This window comes from Eptatretus burgeri, chromosome 15 (genome assembly GCF_056783735.1).
Source record: "Eptatretus burgeri isolate ZD-2024b chromosome 15, Ebu_testis_v1, whole genome shotgun sequence".
Lineage (NCBI taxonomy): Eukaryota > Metazoa > Chordata > Myxini > Myxiniformes > Myxinidae > Eptatretus > Eptatretus burgeri.
Genome location: NC_140975.1, coordinates 584,563 through 603,443, shown reverse-complemented (window position 1 = coordinate 603,443; position 18,881 = coordinate 584,563). Strand labels below are relative to the sequence as shown.

Genomic DNA, 18,881 nt, shown 5'->3' with positions numbered 1-18,881 from the left:
TTTCTTCTTCATTTTAAATCCCTTTTTGCCTTTCTTCTTCTTTCCAGCATCTTGCTAACTTGTAATATTGAATGGTTTTGTTGGGCTGGTTATTTTGTAAAGTTACAATTTATTTATTTATTTATTTATTTATTTATTTTAGGAAACACACTCGTGACTATCATGCCTCTTTCATTGAACCATGCAGTACTTGAATTAATGTGATTTTAGAACCTGCATGCAACACCTGTATGTTGATATAATTGAACTGTTCCACACAGGACCTGGACCTTGGTTGGTGTGGGAAAGTGCGGGCAGGAGTTGGCGTTGTTGTTGCGATGGCGCGAGAGCTGCCCAGATTGCGCCGGCTGGTGTTGACTGCTAACCGCTCCGTCAGCGACACTGACCTCGAATCGCTCGCCAATTGCTGCCCATTACTGGAGCAGCTTGACATTCTAGGTACGGTAATTGATGGGATTATGGGAGCCGGTGTGGATCGATCCAAGAGCGTCAACGGTTGCTCGATGTGGAAGGAAAATAAAAATTGCAAGTAGAAAATAGAACGGCACTCTGTGGAGTGCATACCTCTGCCAGACTGAACCGTTTACATTTTGTAGCCCACTGATTGGCTGTATCTGTAACCGGACCTCACCAAAATCTAATTGGCTTGTTCTTGTCTCCGACCACAACTCGTCCACCAAGTTTCGTCCAAATCCGTCCTTAACGTTTTGAGATCTCATGTATTATTTAGTTTTTAGCTCCATCTCTCAATTGTGAAGAATCATTTAAAGAATTGTGGTATCCAGATCTGGATCTTCTCCAAAATCGAATCGTTTCATCCTTATCACACAACCAACCTGTCCAAGTTCCGTCCAATTCCATCCACAACTTTTTTGAGATATCCTGCTCACAGACAGACAGGCAAACAAACAGACAAATGGCGTGAAAACGACTTCCGTCCATCTTTGTTGGCAGAGGTAGAAATAGACGTGTAAACAACAAATGTTTGAGGCATTACCCTTAATTTACAATTATAACATTTCATTAGGATTGAGTAGGTTTACTAAGCTACGAGTTGATTAGTTCACTCGAATATTAGGTCTGCTTATTTTCACAATTGTATGTTGAGAGGTATGCTTGTCCTCTTCCCCATGGGCATTAGCAAATGTCACCACGGATTTGAGAAAATGTCCTCATTTTTCATCTGATGCAGACCCACTCTAGACCTTGTAAAGACGAGTTATCTTCACCACCAAAGGTGGATGGAGGTTTTGTTTTCACCCCCGTCTGTCTGTCTGTGAGCAGGATATCTCGAACAGTTATGGACGGATTCGGACGAAGCTTGGTGGACAGTTTGGGTAAATGAACAGAGCGGATGTTTAGATTTTGGTGAAGATCTGGATCTGGATACTAGAATTTTAAGTGATTCCTCAACATTAATAAAGCACCAAAAATGATACATAGCAGGATATTACAAAGTTATGGATGGATTCGGACGAAACTTGGTTGACTGGTTGGGTGTGTGACGAGGACGAATTTATTTGATTTTAGTGAAGACCTGGATCTGGAAACGGTTTGTTTTGTTTTTTTTTTTTAAGTGATTTTTCACCTTTGAGAGATGGGTCCAAAATGATGTATAGAATGAAATTTTAAAAAGTTGTGGACAATTTTTTTTGTTTGTATATACTCAAGGCTCACAGAAGAGTTCCGTTCATATGATGAGATGAACCGCTGAATGGATCAGGATGGAACAGACATAACACGTATGCATGAGAAGGAAACTCCAAGGAGAAAAATTGGAATATTGAGAAGGATTTGGGTGTGGTTAACGAGGTTAGCAGCGATCCTGGATTTAGGTTGTTTCACCAGAAGAGAGGGTTGATGGTGGACTGTGAGAGCCCTGAAAAAACCTGGGAGGAGGGGTACAATCATGGAAAGAGCAGAGAAAGCCCAGAAAGTAGATAGGAGGGTTTACCAGATGGTCCTTTCAGAGAGAGATGATTGAAAGACATATTCCAAGTGTTTAATCAGCCTGTGATTATTTTTATTTTATTTTATTTTCCCCCAACATCTGAAGAGGGAGAAGAGGCTGCAGCCTGCCTGTCTTAAGGATGAGGGATGTCATGGCAGAAGGTGGGGTCATCAGCAAATAGATAAAATCATGTGTCTGGGGGAAGCATTTAGGGCCTGGGGTGAAGGCGGGGGGCGCCGGGGGCTGACGGGAGAGGCTGCGAGAGCTCACTGGCGATTGGTGGATACGGGGTGTGAGGCGGCTGTGAGGAGGAAACGCCCCTTTTCGAGGACCTTCTCGAAAGGGCGAGAGGAGAGGCGGAGCCAAAAATGGGGCCAAGCGATGGGCAGAGCCCCGCGCTGCGAAGGGCGGAGCCCACTCCATAAAGGACGAACACGGGTGGGGCGCGCCCTCTTCTCTTCGTCCTGGAGCTGGTCTCGCCGTTCGTCTCTTCGTCCTGGAACTGGTCTCGCCGTTCGTTTCTTCTCTTCGTCCTGGAGCTGGTCTCGCCGTTCGTCTCTTCTCTTCGTCCTGGAACTGGTCTCGCCGTTCGTCTCTTCTCTTCGTCCTGGAACTGGTCTCGCCGTTCGTTTCTTCTCTTCGTCCTGGAGCTGGTCTCGTCGTTCGTCTCTTCTCTTTGTCCTGGAGCTGGTCTCGCCGTTCGTCTCTTCTCTTCGTCCTGGAGCTGGTCTCGTCGTTCGTCTTGGCTCGTCTCGCCTGGTGGTCTGGTCTGGTCTTCTGTCGGTGCGGTCCCGAGACCCCGCTGGCGGGACGGAGCTTCTGCCATTCCCCTCTCCCAACCCCGAGCATCAATGGTTCCCCCCCCCCTTTATCCGCGCTGAGATAGCGCCGGAAACCCCATCCGTGGCGTCGAGCGGCCAACACGTGCCGGCGCGAAGCACGAGCTCACCAACCATGCCAGAGGAGCTGGGAGCTGAGGTCGCGGGAGGAGGACTTGACGTGCGCAGGGAAGTTACTACTTTTCTTTTCTTTGCTTTTTGTGTAAATGTGTGTGTGGCACCTTCCGACAAGTAGAACTGTGCAAGTGTGCCCGAGTAAGTCGTATTCGGTTGTAGTTCTTGCTTTTGTTGCATGACTATGGCTGTGTGTGTGTGTGTGTGTGTGTGTGTGTGTGTGTGTGTGTGTGTGTGTGTGTGTGTGTGTGTGTGTGTGTGTGTGTGTGTGTGTGTGTGTGTGTGTGTGTGTGTGAATAAAGTGCATTGTGTGAACTGTTTTCCCGTTTCGCTTCGTTTTTTCCTTGTATTGAATCTCCATCTTGCATCACGTAAGGGATTGATAGTGGGTTTAAAACACCCGGTAATTAATCGGAACTGTCAAGGCCGACGATAACTCCGCTCGGTTATCCCTGTAATACGTAATGAACCGCTTAAGCGGTTCGTGTCTGGAGTCGGCCTGTGGCGTGGTACGATTGCCCGGTCGACCACTTGCGCAGGTACTTAGGTAGGTCGAATTTGGCGCGCAACCCTATCCTGCGCGGGTGGGCAATTGGCACGATCGTGGTGAGATTAAACCCCCACCCGTGACTGGCTCCAGGCGGTAGTTGCTGGAGGGTCACGACTGAATTGTCCGTCCGGTGGGCGATGTGTCGCGATTTGAGTTACGTGGTCATTCGCACGCCGGCGGGCGCGAATTCGCAACAATACTTTGCAAAAATTTTTTTTACTCCAAGTAATATCGCACACAACTAAGCAATGTACTTGACAAATGTTTGATTTTTGCAAGTGATTAAAAAAGGGTTAAAATGCATTGTTGAATTATTTTTATTTTTTTTAAAGCAGCATTTATATTTAATGTCGATTCCTTTTGGAGAAAGTAGGTGGGGAAGGGGGGACGGGGGATGCAGAACCACAAGCATAAGGAACTTCAATAGAAATGAGAATCGTTGTGTGGTGAAATTAAAGTTATTGAGGAGGTAGAAGAAGGAAACCAAACGAGGAACACAGAAATAATTTTCACACTTTGTATCCGAGGGGATGCCTTGTCAGGCCTTGAACAAAGCAAAACGATGAAGAAATTAACATGAAATATCATGGATACAACATGGATACAACAGCAACACCGAGACGAGACACGATGACATAAAACACGACAAATCCGGTTCAGAAAAACTCAGGTTTATGAGGTGGTAATGAGGAACTCAGATCTTCACCACACGTGCAGAAAACCCTTGAACCCCAGAGGATTACGACAAAACTTGGTGGATGAGTAGGTTAGGTGACCAGAACAAGGTGATTGATGTTTAAGGTCCAGATGTAGATCGGGCCGATCAGTGGGATCGCAAACGTAAAATATTCAGCCTGGCGAAGGTACGTGCTCTTCTGAGTGCCGCTCTAGTTTAGTCCTGTTAACTGTACATAAATGCTCCAGATGACGAAGCTATTTTCACCCTTGTTTGCCATTCATTGAAGCAATTTATATCTACATGCGTGTGGTAGGCACTCCACTGGTGACCCCTGGAGGACTTTTCAACCTGCTCGATACCTGTCAGTATATGCGCCTCCTCGACATTTCCTTCTGCTCCCAGGTGGATGAGGTGGTGGCTGTCCAACTGACCAATAGCTTTCCACACGTCTCTATCAAACATAGCGATGGCCGGTGAGGTCACGTGGCCCGTTCAGATCTACAAACACCTCAGGAACGCTCTGATCCACCATGAGAAATCGATTGTATCATGTCAGTGAGGATCACCCAACCACTGAACTTGAAACAAAAGCCACAAGAGTAATCGTGTTGGCGTGTTTATCAAATGTCACGTTTTGTGAAATATTTTTTATTTTTTTCATTTGGAAATTCACTGAAAGGACTTCTTGTATATTAATATTATCTCCCAAATGTTGAAATTGCCAAATGTTCTGCCAATAAATGTTGCTAAACTCACGATACCATTTTTGGAGCGTTGTTTTTATTTCACCTTTCACCCCTGCAGCTTTTGCCATCAGATGCAAAGACTTTTTATTTTATTTTCTATGTGGTTCAAGGTTTGTGGAGGATCTGCAATACAAATCGTGTACACACATGTAGACAAATACACAAGAGAGCACCAGACAATTTAGCACAAACATGGCTGCTGAGCTTGGGGAAAGTGACTTGATTTCCCAGGGCAGTGCCATCATTAATGATGTCACTTTTCCCTCTTCACACTCAGTGGGGCAGTTGAGGAGAGATGTCCTCTTCACCATTGATTCCAACCCATGGGGTTAGTCAATGCTCTATCCTTTATATTATAAGTGTCCTGCAAGGAAGCAGACTGCACCATTTTTAATCTTGTGTGATTCTACCATGGTCAGAATCAAACTGCTTATCTGTCAGACTCAGAGTTGATGCTCTAACTATTATGATGGAGTCAAAGTCTTTGTGGGCAAGTCCATATTTCCTTGTACATGTTGGTGAGAAATTAGCACGAGCCAGATCAAGGTAGTCCTGGACTGAGATTGAAGAAACGCGGCTTGGAATACCAGGCTCGACTCGAATACACCATTTGGTTGTTTTTAAATCTTTCTTTTCTTTATGCCCATGTTATGACCCGGGGTACTACAAACACGAATGCAAAATTTGGTGGAGATCAGTGTTGCAATTGAGTCCAGCATTCCGAGTCGTGTGGTCTGAATCCAAGTCCAGCAGTTGCCAAATGTTGTGCCAAGAAATGGTGGTACAAAGAAGACTGTAACTAGAATCTGAGTACTTGGCATTCCGAGTCTGAGTCCGAGTCCTGTGCTGAACATGTATTGGAAAGTGGGGGGGGGGGGGGAAACAATTTACTTGTGTTTATGTATTATGTAAGTGAAGACAAATATCAAAACTGACAAATAGTGTAACTTGTTATTTGCATCAACATTTTATTCCATGTTTTGGCTCTCTTGCTGTAGTTTGCTCATTTTTTTCAGGCTGCAAAGTTTCTGATAGCATCCGAATCTTATCCATAAAATATAGTTGTGGAAATTTGTATTTGTTGTGAACTGTCAGTTATTGAAGTCCAAAACAGCATCACACAATAATGCCGTAATGCACTGCAACGAGGCACACTCATGAAGTGTGCAATGTGAAATGAGGCGCTCACCACGTTCTCATCAAATACTGTACTTTACAAATCGTTAAACTCTGAATTCACACCGTTTATATCAATTTTTGGGGGGTTAATAGATAAAATGTTTAACTGTTTCAGTCAATGCGTAATAATAATAAAAACAACAAGCCGGTAGGCGGCGATGGGTCGCCGAACATGGAAACTATAAGATATAGAGCAAAATGGATGTCATATAGCGGATAGGGAATCGCCTTAAGATTATGCATATCAAATCTCATCCAGTTCCATCTACTGATAACTACTCGGTATCCATTTGAATGAAAAGTACCGAAAATGCGGTTTGAAATTGGAAATCCCCAAAGTTCGAGGGGGTGCTGTGGGTGAACAAAGATCTAAATCGAAAATCCGGCTCGATCGTTTGTGCACAATGTATTCCAGACGATTAGAGTGAATTTTCATGACCATCCGACCATAACCCCAGGAGTAGTAGCATTTGGCGCGAAGGCACCTCCAGCTCTCGCATATTATCGATTTTTGCACTAATTGACCTTTGACCCCTGACCGAAGTGAAATCGGTCAATATGTCCTGAGGCAAAGTTGTAGTACTCATTGAGTACCATGAACCTGCAAAGTTTGATTCGTATTGATGCACTCACCTGGTCGCTAAGGGGCCTTCAATTTTCGCCAATTTTCGTGCATACCCTAATTGTAGGGGGTGCTGCGGGTAAAGTATTCCATATCACAAAAACCGGAATATATTTGATAAAGCATTACCTGTAGATCATTCGTGCCAAATTTCATAACCCTACGTGGGATAATGGCTTTCGGAATTGATTTCGCATGAACGGTACCGATTTTGAAGGTTTTTCGGTTGTTACTGAGGAACCAAAGCATCCCTAGCAACCATCAATTTCCAAAGCACTCGGTCATAAGATGTACCTACCACCCGAGTTTGGTCAAAATCCCCCGACGTTTACTACCAATTATGCTGATGACAAACGAACAAACATCCAAACAAACAAGCAGACAGAATTACTGACAATAAGGGTCACCTATTTCGGCGACCCAACAATGGAGTTTTAGTTATTCTCGATGTTCAATATTGTTGTTATGTTTGTGGGGGTAGATTGAGGAATTTCATCGTCAAGGTAGGATTGTATAGTAAAGGCATGGTCCATGGATGGGTAGGAGACAACTCGATGTAAACTAAGAAGGGAAAACGTCAGCTGAAGATTGTTACGTGTCACCACATGGGGGGTCGTGCTGTGTTCACTTGGTAGGGTTTAAGGCTAATTTCTCCCAGTTTGTAACTGCTCCCTGTTACCTTTTCCTATGTTTTTGCATTTACAATACCGGAAAGAAAAGAACCACATTTTCAAATTTTGGCTTTAGTTTACCTCGTATTTCATTCATTCAAACCGGTAACATCGTACTTCATTGATAAGAGGTATATAAAGGAGAACCTTTCGTGACTGGCCTGAATTAGGTGGCTGGAGGCCATTTAAGATTACAGACTTTACCCTGGGCATTCGAGTCTTTTTAGAGAGGTCAGGGATCTCTAACGGAGAGTTGAAGTCTCTGCTGTGCGAAGAGAGAGTTGAAGTCACTGCTCACTAAAGGGAGGTCACCCCCCAACCCCAGGAGAGTGTTGGAGTCTGTGCTCTCTAAAAGGTTCAAGTCCCCAAGTGGGAGAACGAATAAGTGTTACGAATGTTTGTTGAGTTACCTGTTTGGATTTCTGTTTGTTCATTGTACTCACTGGAAGTTTTCTTGCTGTGAAACTGTTGCATTGTTATTGTGTGGAGGTGTTACGGATTTGTAAATGCTATAGTTTTGTATCAAGGAATTACTTCTTTGGACGGATTTGTGAATCCTATGTGATTGGAAATGTTGAGTTTTGTGTTAAGGACACAAGTTGAGTGTTCCAACCTGGAACTCTTCTATGTTTGTATCTGATTTGTATGCACACTGATTTGCATTGATATGCATGTGGTATGAAGTGAGTGTTGAAATGGAGCGTGTGCGAGTCCAGTAGATTTCACTGGAATAAAACGTGCTCTATTGTGTATTGTGACCTGTGAAGCTTATGGGAATGAATAAGTACGGAAAGTGGAGTTAAGGATTGGTCATCACTGTACACTGTGAAGATTCTGGATGAGGCGAAGTGCACGTGCCGATTCTAGAGGAAAAACGATGATGACAGACTCCTCATACGCCGTTGCATCTTTGGCGTGGACACAAATAACTGGGTATATGTCAGCTTGTATTGAAAGACAGGGCCCTGGCATTGTGGTGCAGTCTCGTTGGAGTGCATGGCGGATGCTGTTGAGTGTTTTCAGACCAGACACAGAGGTGGTGTGTGTGAATTCGATCTTGGTGAAAATGTGAATTCGAAGCGATTCTGAGCTCGACAACTAACTGAAGATTACTGAACGATGTCATACATGAATGTCTTGTTTGAAGTTACATTGCAACAACGAAAGAATGAATCAGTTAAATGGAAAACTTCAGGCAGAGTTAAAGCAGCCTGTGTTTCAACTTTTCTGTTAGTGGTTTGGTGGCTGGCTCATGACTTGGAGCAGAGGGATGTTTGTTGTATGTGTGTGTTGTTGATACCTTCTATCTGCTGTTGAAGCATGAATACACATTATGTTAATTACTTAAAATGATCCCTCAGATATGCGCACATGTGTTTCGGTACAGTTTTGAATATTCCTACAACTAAACGGTGTTTACATCAAAATCTTGTGTCCAAAACCCATCGCTTTCTTTACCCACTTTACCCAGTCGCACCCAACTGTCCCTGGACCCTGTGTCCTTTTCTCCTGACAAGGTGGAGAGCTTGCTGTCAAACCTCGACTCAGATTCTGCAACTGGTTCAGACGGCATCAGCCCACGTGTCCTAAAAACCTGCTCCTCTGCTCTTGCTCACACTCTCTCTGTTCTATTCACCCTCTCATTTGCTCAAGGTCATCTGATTGGAAATCAGCAAACATTACTGCCCCGCATAAAAAAGGTACAAAAACAGATCCCTGCAACATCAGACCAATCAGACTTCTCTCAATCATCAGCAAGGTTATGGAATCCATCATCGCTTCAGACATTAAATCCTTCCTCTTCTCCAATGGCTTGATTTCCGATCATCAATGTGGATTCAGACCAGATCACACTACCCTGGATATGCTGCTTCTGCTCTCCAAACAATGGATGGAGGTCCTCAATGCCGGACATGAAATCGGAGCCATATCCCTAGACATATCGTGCGTTTTTGATACAGTCTGGCACCCTGCCCTGCTCAAACTCTCTTCCTATGGTATCCAAGGTCATCTCCACTCATGGCTCACAGAGTTCCTCTCCTGTCGCAGTCAACGTGGCACGAAATGGAGTTCTTTCATCCCCTCTTCCTGTCCAGGTTGGAGTTCCTCAAGGTGGCGTTCTTGGCTCTGTTCTTTTTCTGGTTTTCATCAATGATCTCTCCGACTCTCTGGAAAATCCTCTTTATCTCTTTGCTGATAACTTCACCCTCTGCCGTACCATCTGTCATCCCTCAGACCGGCAAGCAGCAGCTTCGCTCTCTGCAGATCTGGATAAAATCACAAACTGGTCCAACACGTGGAACATGTCTTTCAATCCGTACAAATCTCACACTCTCACGATGTCTCTCCGAAAGGACCATTTGGAACCCCCCCCCCCCATCTACTTTCTCAACAATCCTCTGGAAGACGTCCTTTCTTTCAAGATTCTGGGTCTCAACATCGGCCATGATCCTTCCTGGGAAAGCCACATTTCCAACCTCGCCTCCAAAGCCAGTCGCCGACTGGCTTTGGTGCTGCTTTGGACTGGAATCCTCTTTGGACTGGAATCCTCCGTCGTGCAAAGTCCTTCTTCGGTCCACCTGAGCTCCTGACCACTTAGAAAGTTTTCGTCGGCAGCTTGATGGAGTACTGCTCTCCCCTGTGGGCTGGTGCTCCTGCCTCCCACCTTTCTCGGCTTCACGCTGTGGAAACAAAGGTATTTAGGATCATTGGCATCTCCCGCGATGAAGCTGAGTCTTTGGGCCACTCACGCTCTCACTGCAGGCAGGTCGGTGGTCTTTCTGTCTTCTTCCGTCTCCTCTCTGGTCTCGCCCCCCCCTGCTGTGTCTGCGATTTGTCCCCACCATCTTTCCACAAGGCGCTCAAGGTCCGTCAACAACCCCCTTCTGGTAAAACTACCAAAATCACGAATCACTGCTCACCTTCACTCTTTCATTCCTATTTTTTCCCACCTTTGGAATAAACTCCCTCACTCTGTTCAATCCCATTCTTCCCTCCAGGCCTTCAAAACAGCTGTTAACCACCACCTCTTATCATCCCCCATCCAAATCCTCGATCTTTTCTACCCCCATAAATCCACACCAAACCCACCTCCTTCAAATACCCTGCTTTCCTTCCTGAAAGTCCTTGTAATGTCCATCTTGTATACCCTGTGTTCCCCACCCCATCCCTCTCCCTTCCATTGATCTCCTAATGTCTCTGTTCCCCACTGTTTTTTCCCTCCCACTCCCCCCCTCTTGTCTCATGCCCCCCCTTGCTGTGCATCGTGTGTTAGCTCTCACACGAGCCTCGAGAAGGTATACAAAAAAAAAAATCTCTGACTTAAAAATGTATAAATCCCAGTTTGTAATACATGTTCGTGTTCCATCAATTGTGCTTTTTTCCAACTTTAGTGCCAATACACCCCACCTCCTTAAATCTACCTCCTCCTAGCCCCCCCTCACCTGTTATCCCCTCTCCTTACCCCTCCCATCTGGCTCCTCATCCTACTTCTGCTTTTGGCACCTCTTCACTGCCTTCTGCGTCAGTATCAGCTCCTCCTCTGGTATCCCAAATTGTGTGGTATTCCAACATCTGTGGTCTCCATTCTAACCGAACAGATATCTTACTCTCTCAATCGGTACACCACTCATCATCACAAACATACTCCTTCCTTCCCCTCACCACACCTATCCCCCCAACTTCCCAACCCCTCAAATATTGTACCTCCCCCTGCTCATTCCCTTCTTCACCATACCTCCACCAAGTCTCATTCCTCCCCTCTCCCCACTTCTCCCATCGCACTCCTGCCCGCTCTCATTGTCTCCCCTCCCTCTCAAAGTTTCTCTCTCACCCTTCCTCGCAAAGCAAACTTCACACTCTTCCCCCTCCAAGCTTCCTTCTCACCTTTCTCAAAACCCCCTCACTCTCCCTTCTCAAAGATGCCCCCCCTCACATCCACAAAGCTGCCTCCTTCCCCTGCCCTCTCTCTTCTATCTCATCACTCCACCTCCTCAAATCCTCAACTCCCCTCTGCCCCATATCTTATTACTCCCCACTATACCTCAACCAATCACCACCTTGTCTTTTCTCCTCCTCATCCGGCCCTCTCCCCTCCTCTCCCATCCCCTGCATCCAAAGCCTCCTCCCCTCCCTCTTCATTAACAGGGTGGACCTCAAACATTTTGGGTCTTCACTCAAACCTTGCAGATCTTTCCATGCAGATTGCCAATGACAAACCTGACATAATTTGCCGAACAAACTTTCCTCCCCCAAGACGTCTCTGACTCCCAAGTATCTCTCCCCGGTTACTCCCTCCTCCGGAATGACAGACCTGAGCCTCGTCCTGGTGGAGGAGTTGCTCTCTTCATCAAAGACTCTTCCTCACTCTCCATGCACTGCCCTCACTCCCCCATGCCCCCAGGAATACCTCTGGCTATGGCTTCCCTCCACTCCTACCTCATGTTTATGTGTACTGTACCATCCACCAAACAGTTCCCATTGTGTGCTGCCTTTTTGGCTGCTGGTTGCATCATTGGTTAGGGGCGCGGTGATGCCGCTGATGCAGTGCCCCTATTACCAGTACACTGGTGCTCATTTCAACGACCTCAGAAGGATGACAGGCTGGGTCAACCCCCTGGTGTTAATTCAGTGGCCAATGGGACTCTAACTCAGGACCCTAGGATCCCAAGCCACCACCCCAACTAAGCCAACACCAGGCTTACCAAACAGTGACGACTCCATTTATACCTCACTACCCGAAAACATGGACCAACTTCTATCCTCTCATCCGAACTCTCTTCCCCATGCAGTCGTGGCCAAAAATATTGGCCGCCTTGCACTCTTTAAACAATGTACCATTTCTTCCAGAAAATTGTTGAGATTAAAACATCTTTTGTTATCCACAGATGTTTTTTTTTTGTATACCTTGTCGAGGCTCATGTGAGAGCGAACACACAATGCCCACAAGGGGGCATGAGACAAGAGGGGACAGTGGGAAGGACAAAACAGTGGGGAACAGAGACATTAGGAGATCTGTGGAAGGGAAAGGGATGGGATGGGGAACATGGGGAATAGAAGATGGACATTACAGGGACTTTCAGGAAGGAAAGCAGGGGAATTGAAGGAAGTGGGCTTGGGTGGATTATCGGGGGTAGAAAAGATCGAGGATTTGGATGGGGGATGATAAGAGGTGGTGGTGAACAGCTGTTTTGAAGGCCTGGAGGGAAGAATGGGAAAGAATAGAGTGAGGGAGTTTATTCCAAAGGTGGGAAAAAAGAAGAATGAAAGAGTGAAGGTGAGCAGTGATTCGTGATTTTGGTAGTTTTACTAGAAGGGGGTTGTTGGCGGACCTTGAGCACCCTGTGGAAATGTGTTGGGGACAAATCGCAGAGAGAGCAGGGGGGGCGAGGCTGGAGAGGAGATGGAAGAAGACAAAGACCACCGACCAACCTGCGGTGATTGATTGAGAGGCCCAAAGACATCCTCATTGCGGGAGATGCCAATGATCCTAAATGCCTTGGTTTCTACAGCGTGAAACCGAGAAAGGTGGGAGGCAGGAGCACCAGCCCAGAGGGGAGAGCAGTACTCCATCAGGCTACGGACAGGAGCTCAAGAGGGCCGAGGAAGGACTTTGCATGACGGAGGATTCCCAGTCGGCGACTGGCTTTTGAGGCGAGGTTGGAAATGTGACTTTCCCAGGAAAGGTCATGGCAGATAGTGAGACCCAGAAGCTTGAAAGAAAGGACTTCTTCCAGAGGATTGTTGAGAAAGTGGATGGGGGGGGGTTTCTAAACGCTCCTTTCGAAGAGACATCGTGAGTGTGAGATTTGTCCGGATTGAAAGACATGTTCCACGTGTTGGACCAGTTTGTGATTTTATCCAGATCTGCAGTGAGCGAAGAAGCTGATTGCTGCTTGTTGGTCTGAGGGATGACCGATGGTACGGCAGAGGGTGGAGTCATCAGCAAAGAGATATAGAGGATTTTCCAGAGAGTGGGAAAGATCATTGATGAAAACCAGAAAAAAACAGGGCCCAGAACCCGACCTTGATGAACTCCAGCCTGGACAGGAACAGGGGATGAAAGAACTCCATTTCGGGTCACACGGTGACTGCGACAGGAGAGGAAGTCTGCGAGCCATGAGTGGAGATGGCCTTGGATACCATGGGAAGAGAGTTTGGTGAGTCGGGAAGGGTATCAGACTGTGTCAAAAGAACGTGATATGGCTAGGATTTCCTGTCTGGCATTGAGGACCTCCATCCATTGTTGGGAGAGCAGAAGCAGCATATCCAGGGTAGAGTGACCTGGTCTGAAACCAAATTGATGATTGGAAATCAAGCCATTGGAGAAGAGGAAGGATTTCATGTCTGAAACGATGATGGATTCCATAACCTTGCTGATGATTGGGAGAAGGCTGATTGTTCTGTAGTTGCACGGATCTGTTTTTGCACCTTTTTTATGCAGGGCAGCGATGTTTGCTGATTTCCAAGCAGATGGCAGATGGCCTTGAGCAAATGAGAGGGTGAATAGAACAGAGAGAGGGTGAGCAAGAGCAGACGAGCAGGCTTTGAGGACACGTGGGCTGATGCCGTCTGGACCGGTTGCAGAATCTGAGTCGAGGTTTGACAGCAAACTCTCCACCTTGTCAGGAGAAAAGGACACAGAGTTCCGGGACAGTTGGGTGCGACTGGGTAAGGTGGGTAGAGAAAGTGATGGGTTTTGGACACAAGATTTAGCTGCAAACACCGAGTTTAGACATTCAGCTTTTTCACGTGCGGTATCAGCAGTGCGGCCATTTGAGGTAAGGGAGAGGATGGAGGGGGAACATACACCAGAAACGGATTTGATTAAACGCCACCAGGATTTTGAGGAGGGAGAGAGGTTTGAGAGTTCAGACTTGAGATTAGAAAGATTTGCAGTCGAACAAAACAAAAAAAGCTGAAAGAAATCACGAAATCTTTGCTTATTCCACATACGTATCCTAAAATGGCCTGGACAATAATATTGGCACCTCTTAGAAGTTGTTTGAAATAATTAGATTTCAAACAGGTGATTCTCCTTTACTTTGGAATTGAACCCACCTGTGGTGAGTTGCACGTGCCTGCGATATAAGAATCAATCATTTAACCAGTTTGAACAGAGAAAAGGAGTTATTCTGCTGTTTTGTGTCACTGTGTGTACCGCAATGAGCATGGAGAGAAGAATGTTCAACTGAGTGTCAGAAAGCTGGGTCTCTGTCATAGTTTTCAAAATGATTTATTCAATACGCATACCATGAAGGAATGAATCTTTCATACCACAACAGAAACTAATAATCGTACCACAACAGTTCTTGGGATTAGATTATTTGATGTTTATTTGAAACAGGCAGAGACAGGCAGAAATAAACACCTGCACAATATGAGAGAAATAAATGAGAATTATATAAATAAAATAGATTTATAACTGTTGAACGGCAAACATGGGGAGGGTTTTGGGGAATGGCGCATTCTGACTGATAGGATAGAAAAGATGAGGCAGGAAAGAGAGACCGTCACTCGATGGTATCTGTGAGCATGTTATTCAAGTAACCATGGAGTCTGTTTGGGAGGGACAACGTTGGTGTAGGACATGAAGGAAGGACGAGTGTGATGGGGTCATGAAGGGCGGACAAGAGAACATCAATACTTGTTCACACACCGACAAGAAGGTGCAAAAAATAACTAACTGTAGGAGAGAGACAGAGAGACAGACAGCGAGAGAAACTTTTCTCTATTGAAACAAAAAAATAAAATGTACATTTGAGTCTCAGGTCCAAACGTTTCTTCACCTGCGTCTGTGGTGGTCCGATTCTGTCCAGTATTTCTCTGTCTGCATCTCCACAAGACGTGAAGCAGCACGTTGAAAAGCAAACGCCTCCTCTTCACCACTGAACAATGACACACAGGCAGCGGATTCCTAAAAGAGGGAATGCACAGTCAGTCGATACCGACACATACCGGGCTCATGATGTACACCATTTAATGTTTGATTTCCAAGGCTTCTTCCTCTTCCTACTTCATAATACGTTTTGATTTCTCTCTCCCATCCGATACGAACACGTAGCCCTAACCCTTCACAGGTAAGTACAAATTTGTTCATTTCAATCTATACTACAAGAGCCATTTGTCTGTGTGTCGCCATTTTTCTCAGAGATAGCTGAACGGATCTTAATCAAACTTCCAGGGGTTCGTCAGTGAGTGCCAGGGAGTGTTTCAGCCAATTTTTTTTGAAATATCTGAAAAAAAAGGTCGATTTTTGGGGGATTAAACCAAAAAACATACATATATAACCGCTGTGTAGTACCAAAGCCTTTTTGCTTAATGACAGTTACATTCAAGTACACATCTATAATATTAAATGTGAGTGTGTGTGTCAGTCAGTTTAATCCAGAGGTGAGGGGGATGGTCGTGCTGCTTGGTGGACATGTTATATTTAAGGTAATATGTGCACGAATTAATATATTATCGTATTGTTGCGGACCAGGTCGGGGCGAGAAGACCACAAGGTGGGGGGGAGCTGCCTTTGGTTACCACCAGCCTCTCCGGAATCGCAGGCCGTTGCACACGGATAACTCAGTGATGCGGCGGGTCGCTAATCCACCGTGAGCGCCAATAACTCAACCACGTGACTCAGGGTCCTCCGTCTACTGGACACCGGTTACTTAATGGTCACGTGATTTAATTACCGGGGGACACGCTAACCTTAACACTAACAGCCTGGATCGGATGCTGCCGAGCGTAACTGCCAAGGATGTACCGGCTTGGAAAACACATCGTTGGGGGATAACGTCCTGGCTCGGCTAGGATACGGACCATGCTGGACCAATGAAGGAAAAGATGAAAACGAGCTGAGAACATTTCTACACAAGCATTTGTTCACACTCAGGCGAGGAAATGTATGTGGCACAGTAAATGGGTTTATTATTATGTACAGCAGGGATAGTAAGGAATTTGATAAGCAGACAGAGCAGACTTATCCCGTTAGAACTTCTACGATCTTAACTTAAGTTATGACAGGTGTCATCACATAAACACATACACAAACCCGAGGAAGATTAAATCGCCAGAAGGAAGGCGAGCAGATGACTAACGGCCTCGCAATACCTGGCGCGGTTGGCTAACCGCGCAACCCAGTATGCTTTGGGCGACGCTGCGTTTGAGCGATCCCACCTTAAGAGCTGGCGCGTTATCTCCTGTTTAATCACTTTTCCGGGGCTCGTGGAAACGTGTGCTCCGCACTGGTCCAGAAGAGCGTCTGTTGCACACCAACTCCGAGTGTAAATGCAGTGACGGGCAAACAATGAAGTGCAGTGAAGAGAGGGTGGAGCAGAGAGGCGGATAAGTGGGCGAGGCAGAGAGGTGGACAAAGAAGTGAGAGAGATGGTGAACGGCTTCACGATCCACCTTTTATAAGCCCAGGGCGAAGGGTGGGATGACGACCCGAAGTGACGCGCTGTCATCTGAATCGTGCTCTCCTATTGGGTCCCGGTCCCGCCCTACCAGGCTCCTTGGGCCGGAAGCGGTCTCATTCACACATCCGGCGCGACACGGTCCAGAGCCTCGCAGCGTCCTGCGATCCCTCCCCCCTCCCCACGACCCCCAATCACCCGTCCTGCCCTGTTCTGGTGACTGGATGAGGGTCGCGTCGGTCCCACACGCCCATTCAGGGCATCCCCAATGAGACGCGGCCGGCGCTGCTAATGCGCCTGCCCCGTACCCGCGTCATGTGGCCCAAGCGGCCTCTGCTTGGTGGTGAAGCATATCGATGCGGAGGTGCGAGGAGGCGCGTGATGATTTTCCCGTGTGCGGGAGATGTTGGTGGTCGAGGTGGTGAGCTTTTGGTGAGTGAAGGTTGAGCAAGGTGAGACACGGTTGTAAATGGGCATGTAGATTTGAATGAAAGGGCGTGCCATGCGTGAAACACCATGCTTGTTTTTGTGGTAATTCTCTCATAGGGCTGCGCAGGTGTCTCATCGTATATGTGTGCGTGTTTCGATTTGTATCATGGATAAAAGGAAAGGGTTGGATGGAAATCAGGATTGAAAAGAAGATAGAGATATAATTATTAGACCTAGCTATTATTATAATTATTAATGCACTTCGTCCTGTTCACCCATTTGGCATGAGGGGAAGATCTGATTGGACGGAGACTAATTACATAACTGCCTGGGGATCACTGTATGTTGGGTGCCATTGCCTTATGGAGGTATGCGGTTTTGCAGAACTGCAACAATATAATGGAATGTGTGATGTGAGTTGTAATGATGTGATGAAACATTCAATCCCAGAGCGAGTAAAATCTGATTAGTGATGTTACATTGATGTATTGACTGACTGCATGGATGCAACTGAGGTTGTGGATCTACTGATGTAGGTAATCTAATGATGTGGATCCGTGACCAAGGTTGTGGATCCGCCGTTTGGAGAGGTTCTGGGCTGAAAGGATCGAAACCTCGAGGATGAACAGTGTCCAGCTAATGATCTGTGCAGTCGGAAAACCATTCATTTGTTTGCAGGTTAAGGTTCTTTAGGTAAGGGAACTATGTTTGAGGTTAGCATAATTTACAGCAATCCTTTCAATTATACTATATTTCAGTAATAGCCGTGTGTGTGTGTGTGTGTGTGTGTGTGTGTGTGTGTGTGTGTGTGTGTGTGTGTGTGTGTGTGTGTGTGTGTGTGTGTGTGTGTGTGTGTCTGTGTGTGTGTGTTGTTCAGAAAGCATAACATTTTCTCTGCCAACTCCACTCCCCTCACTCCCCTCTCTCTCCTTCTCTGTGTCCCATCCTCGCTCTGCCCCTCCTAATACAGTGCAGCACCCTCACACACACACACAATTGTCTCCGGACGTATCCAGGCAGTGTTTGTCTTCAGACAACTTGGCTGTGGATGCGCCCGGACGGTATTTATCTCCAGATGTGTCCTGGCGGTGTTCGTCTCCAGACATGTTCAGGCCGTGTTTATAGTATGACCGGTAGAAAATGGATTTCAGACATTATTTTGTTTCCATCTTCATTGTTATTCCATGCAGAATCATTTTGATGAGACAGTATGAATCATAACTGATGCTCCAACTAACGTCTGCCTTCCCTCCTCTCACCTCACACCGTCTTCCCTTCTCCCATCCCTCCTCGCTCCCCCACCCCATGAGCATCCATGAGAATTTATTATTCATTCGACGAATAATATCTAATTCCACTTCAACAGTTACACTTTTACAATGCCTCTTCACCAACAATCTACAGGGTGTTTACAAAGTCCCGTTACCCCCTTAGTCAGGAGGCCCAATGCAGAATAGTGTACGACCCTGCTGATTCCGTGTTAGAATAGTGCAACAGGTGTAAATTGACTGTCCAGACACACAGAAACGTGAATCAACTTGTTGCCAACTCTGGATATGGATAGTATGGCCGCCATGACAGTTTACAAAATGGTCGCCATTAAATACACTTTTCGTCATATTTCAGCCGCAAATTGACATGAAATTACAAAATTAGGGTCGATTTCCATGTTTTTGAGCATGCCTGAGCTGATG

At 46.2% G+C, this 18,881-nt stretch overlaps 2 protein-coding genes across 13 annotated transcripts in view; one reads left to right on the top strand and one right to left on the bottom strand.

Moving 5' to 3' along the window:
- FBXL4 (F-box and leucine rich repeat protein 4) overlaps positions 1–18,881 on the top strand; it is a 71,522-nt gene that overhangs the window by 46,733 nt on the left and 5,908 nt on the right. For 4 of the 6 annotated variants that reach the window (XM_085857629.1, XM_085857627.1, XM_085857625.1 and 1 more), the window contains 2 exons: positions 261–438; positions 4,447–4,891. In XM_085857629.1, the coding sequence (XP_085713755.1) occupies positions 261–438; positions 4,447–4,610 (342 nt within the window). In that variant the 3' untranslated portion in view covers positions 4,611–4,891. Of the gene's footprint in view, positions 1–260; positions 439–4,446; positions 4,892–18,881 lie in introns of those variants that run through there. The other 2 variants (XM_085857626.1, XM_085857628.1) reach the window with 1 other exon arrangement.
- Positions 14,570–18,881, bottom strand: part of AFG1L (AFG1 like ATPase) — a 53,668-nt gene continuing 49,356 nt past the window's right edge. For 5 of the 7 annotated variants that reach the window (XM_085857633.1, XM_085857636.1, XM_085857637.1 and 2 more), the window contains one exon: positions 14,570–15,266. In XM_085857633.1, coding sequence (XP_085713759.1) covers positions 15,135–15,266 — 132 coding nt within the window. In that variant the 3' untranslated portion in view covers positions 14,570–15,134. The remainder of the gene's footprint in view (positions 15,267–18,881) is intronic. The other 2 variants (XM_085857638.1, XM_085857634.1) reach the window with 1 other exon arrangement.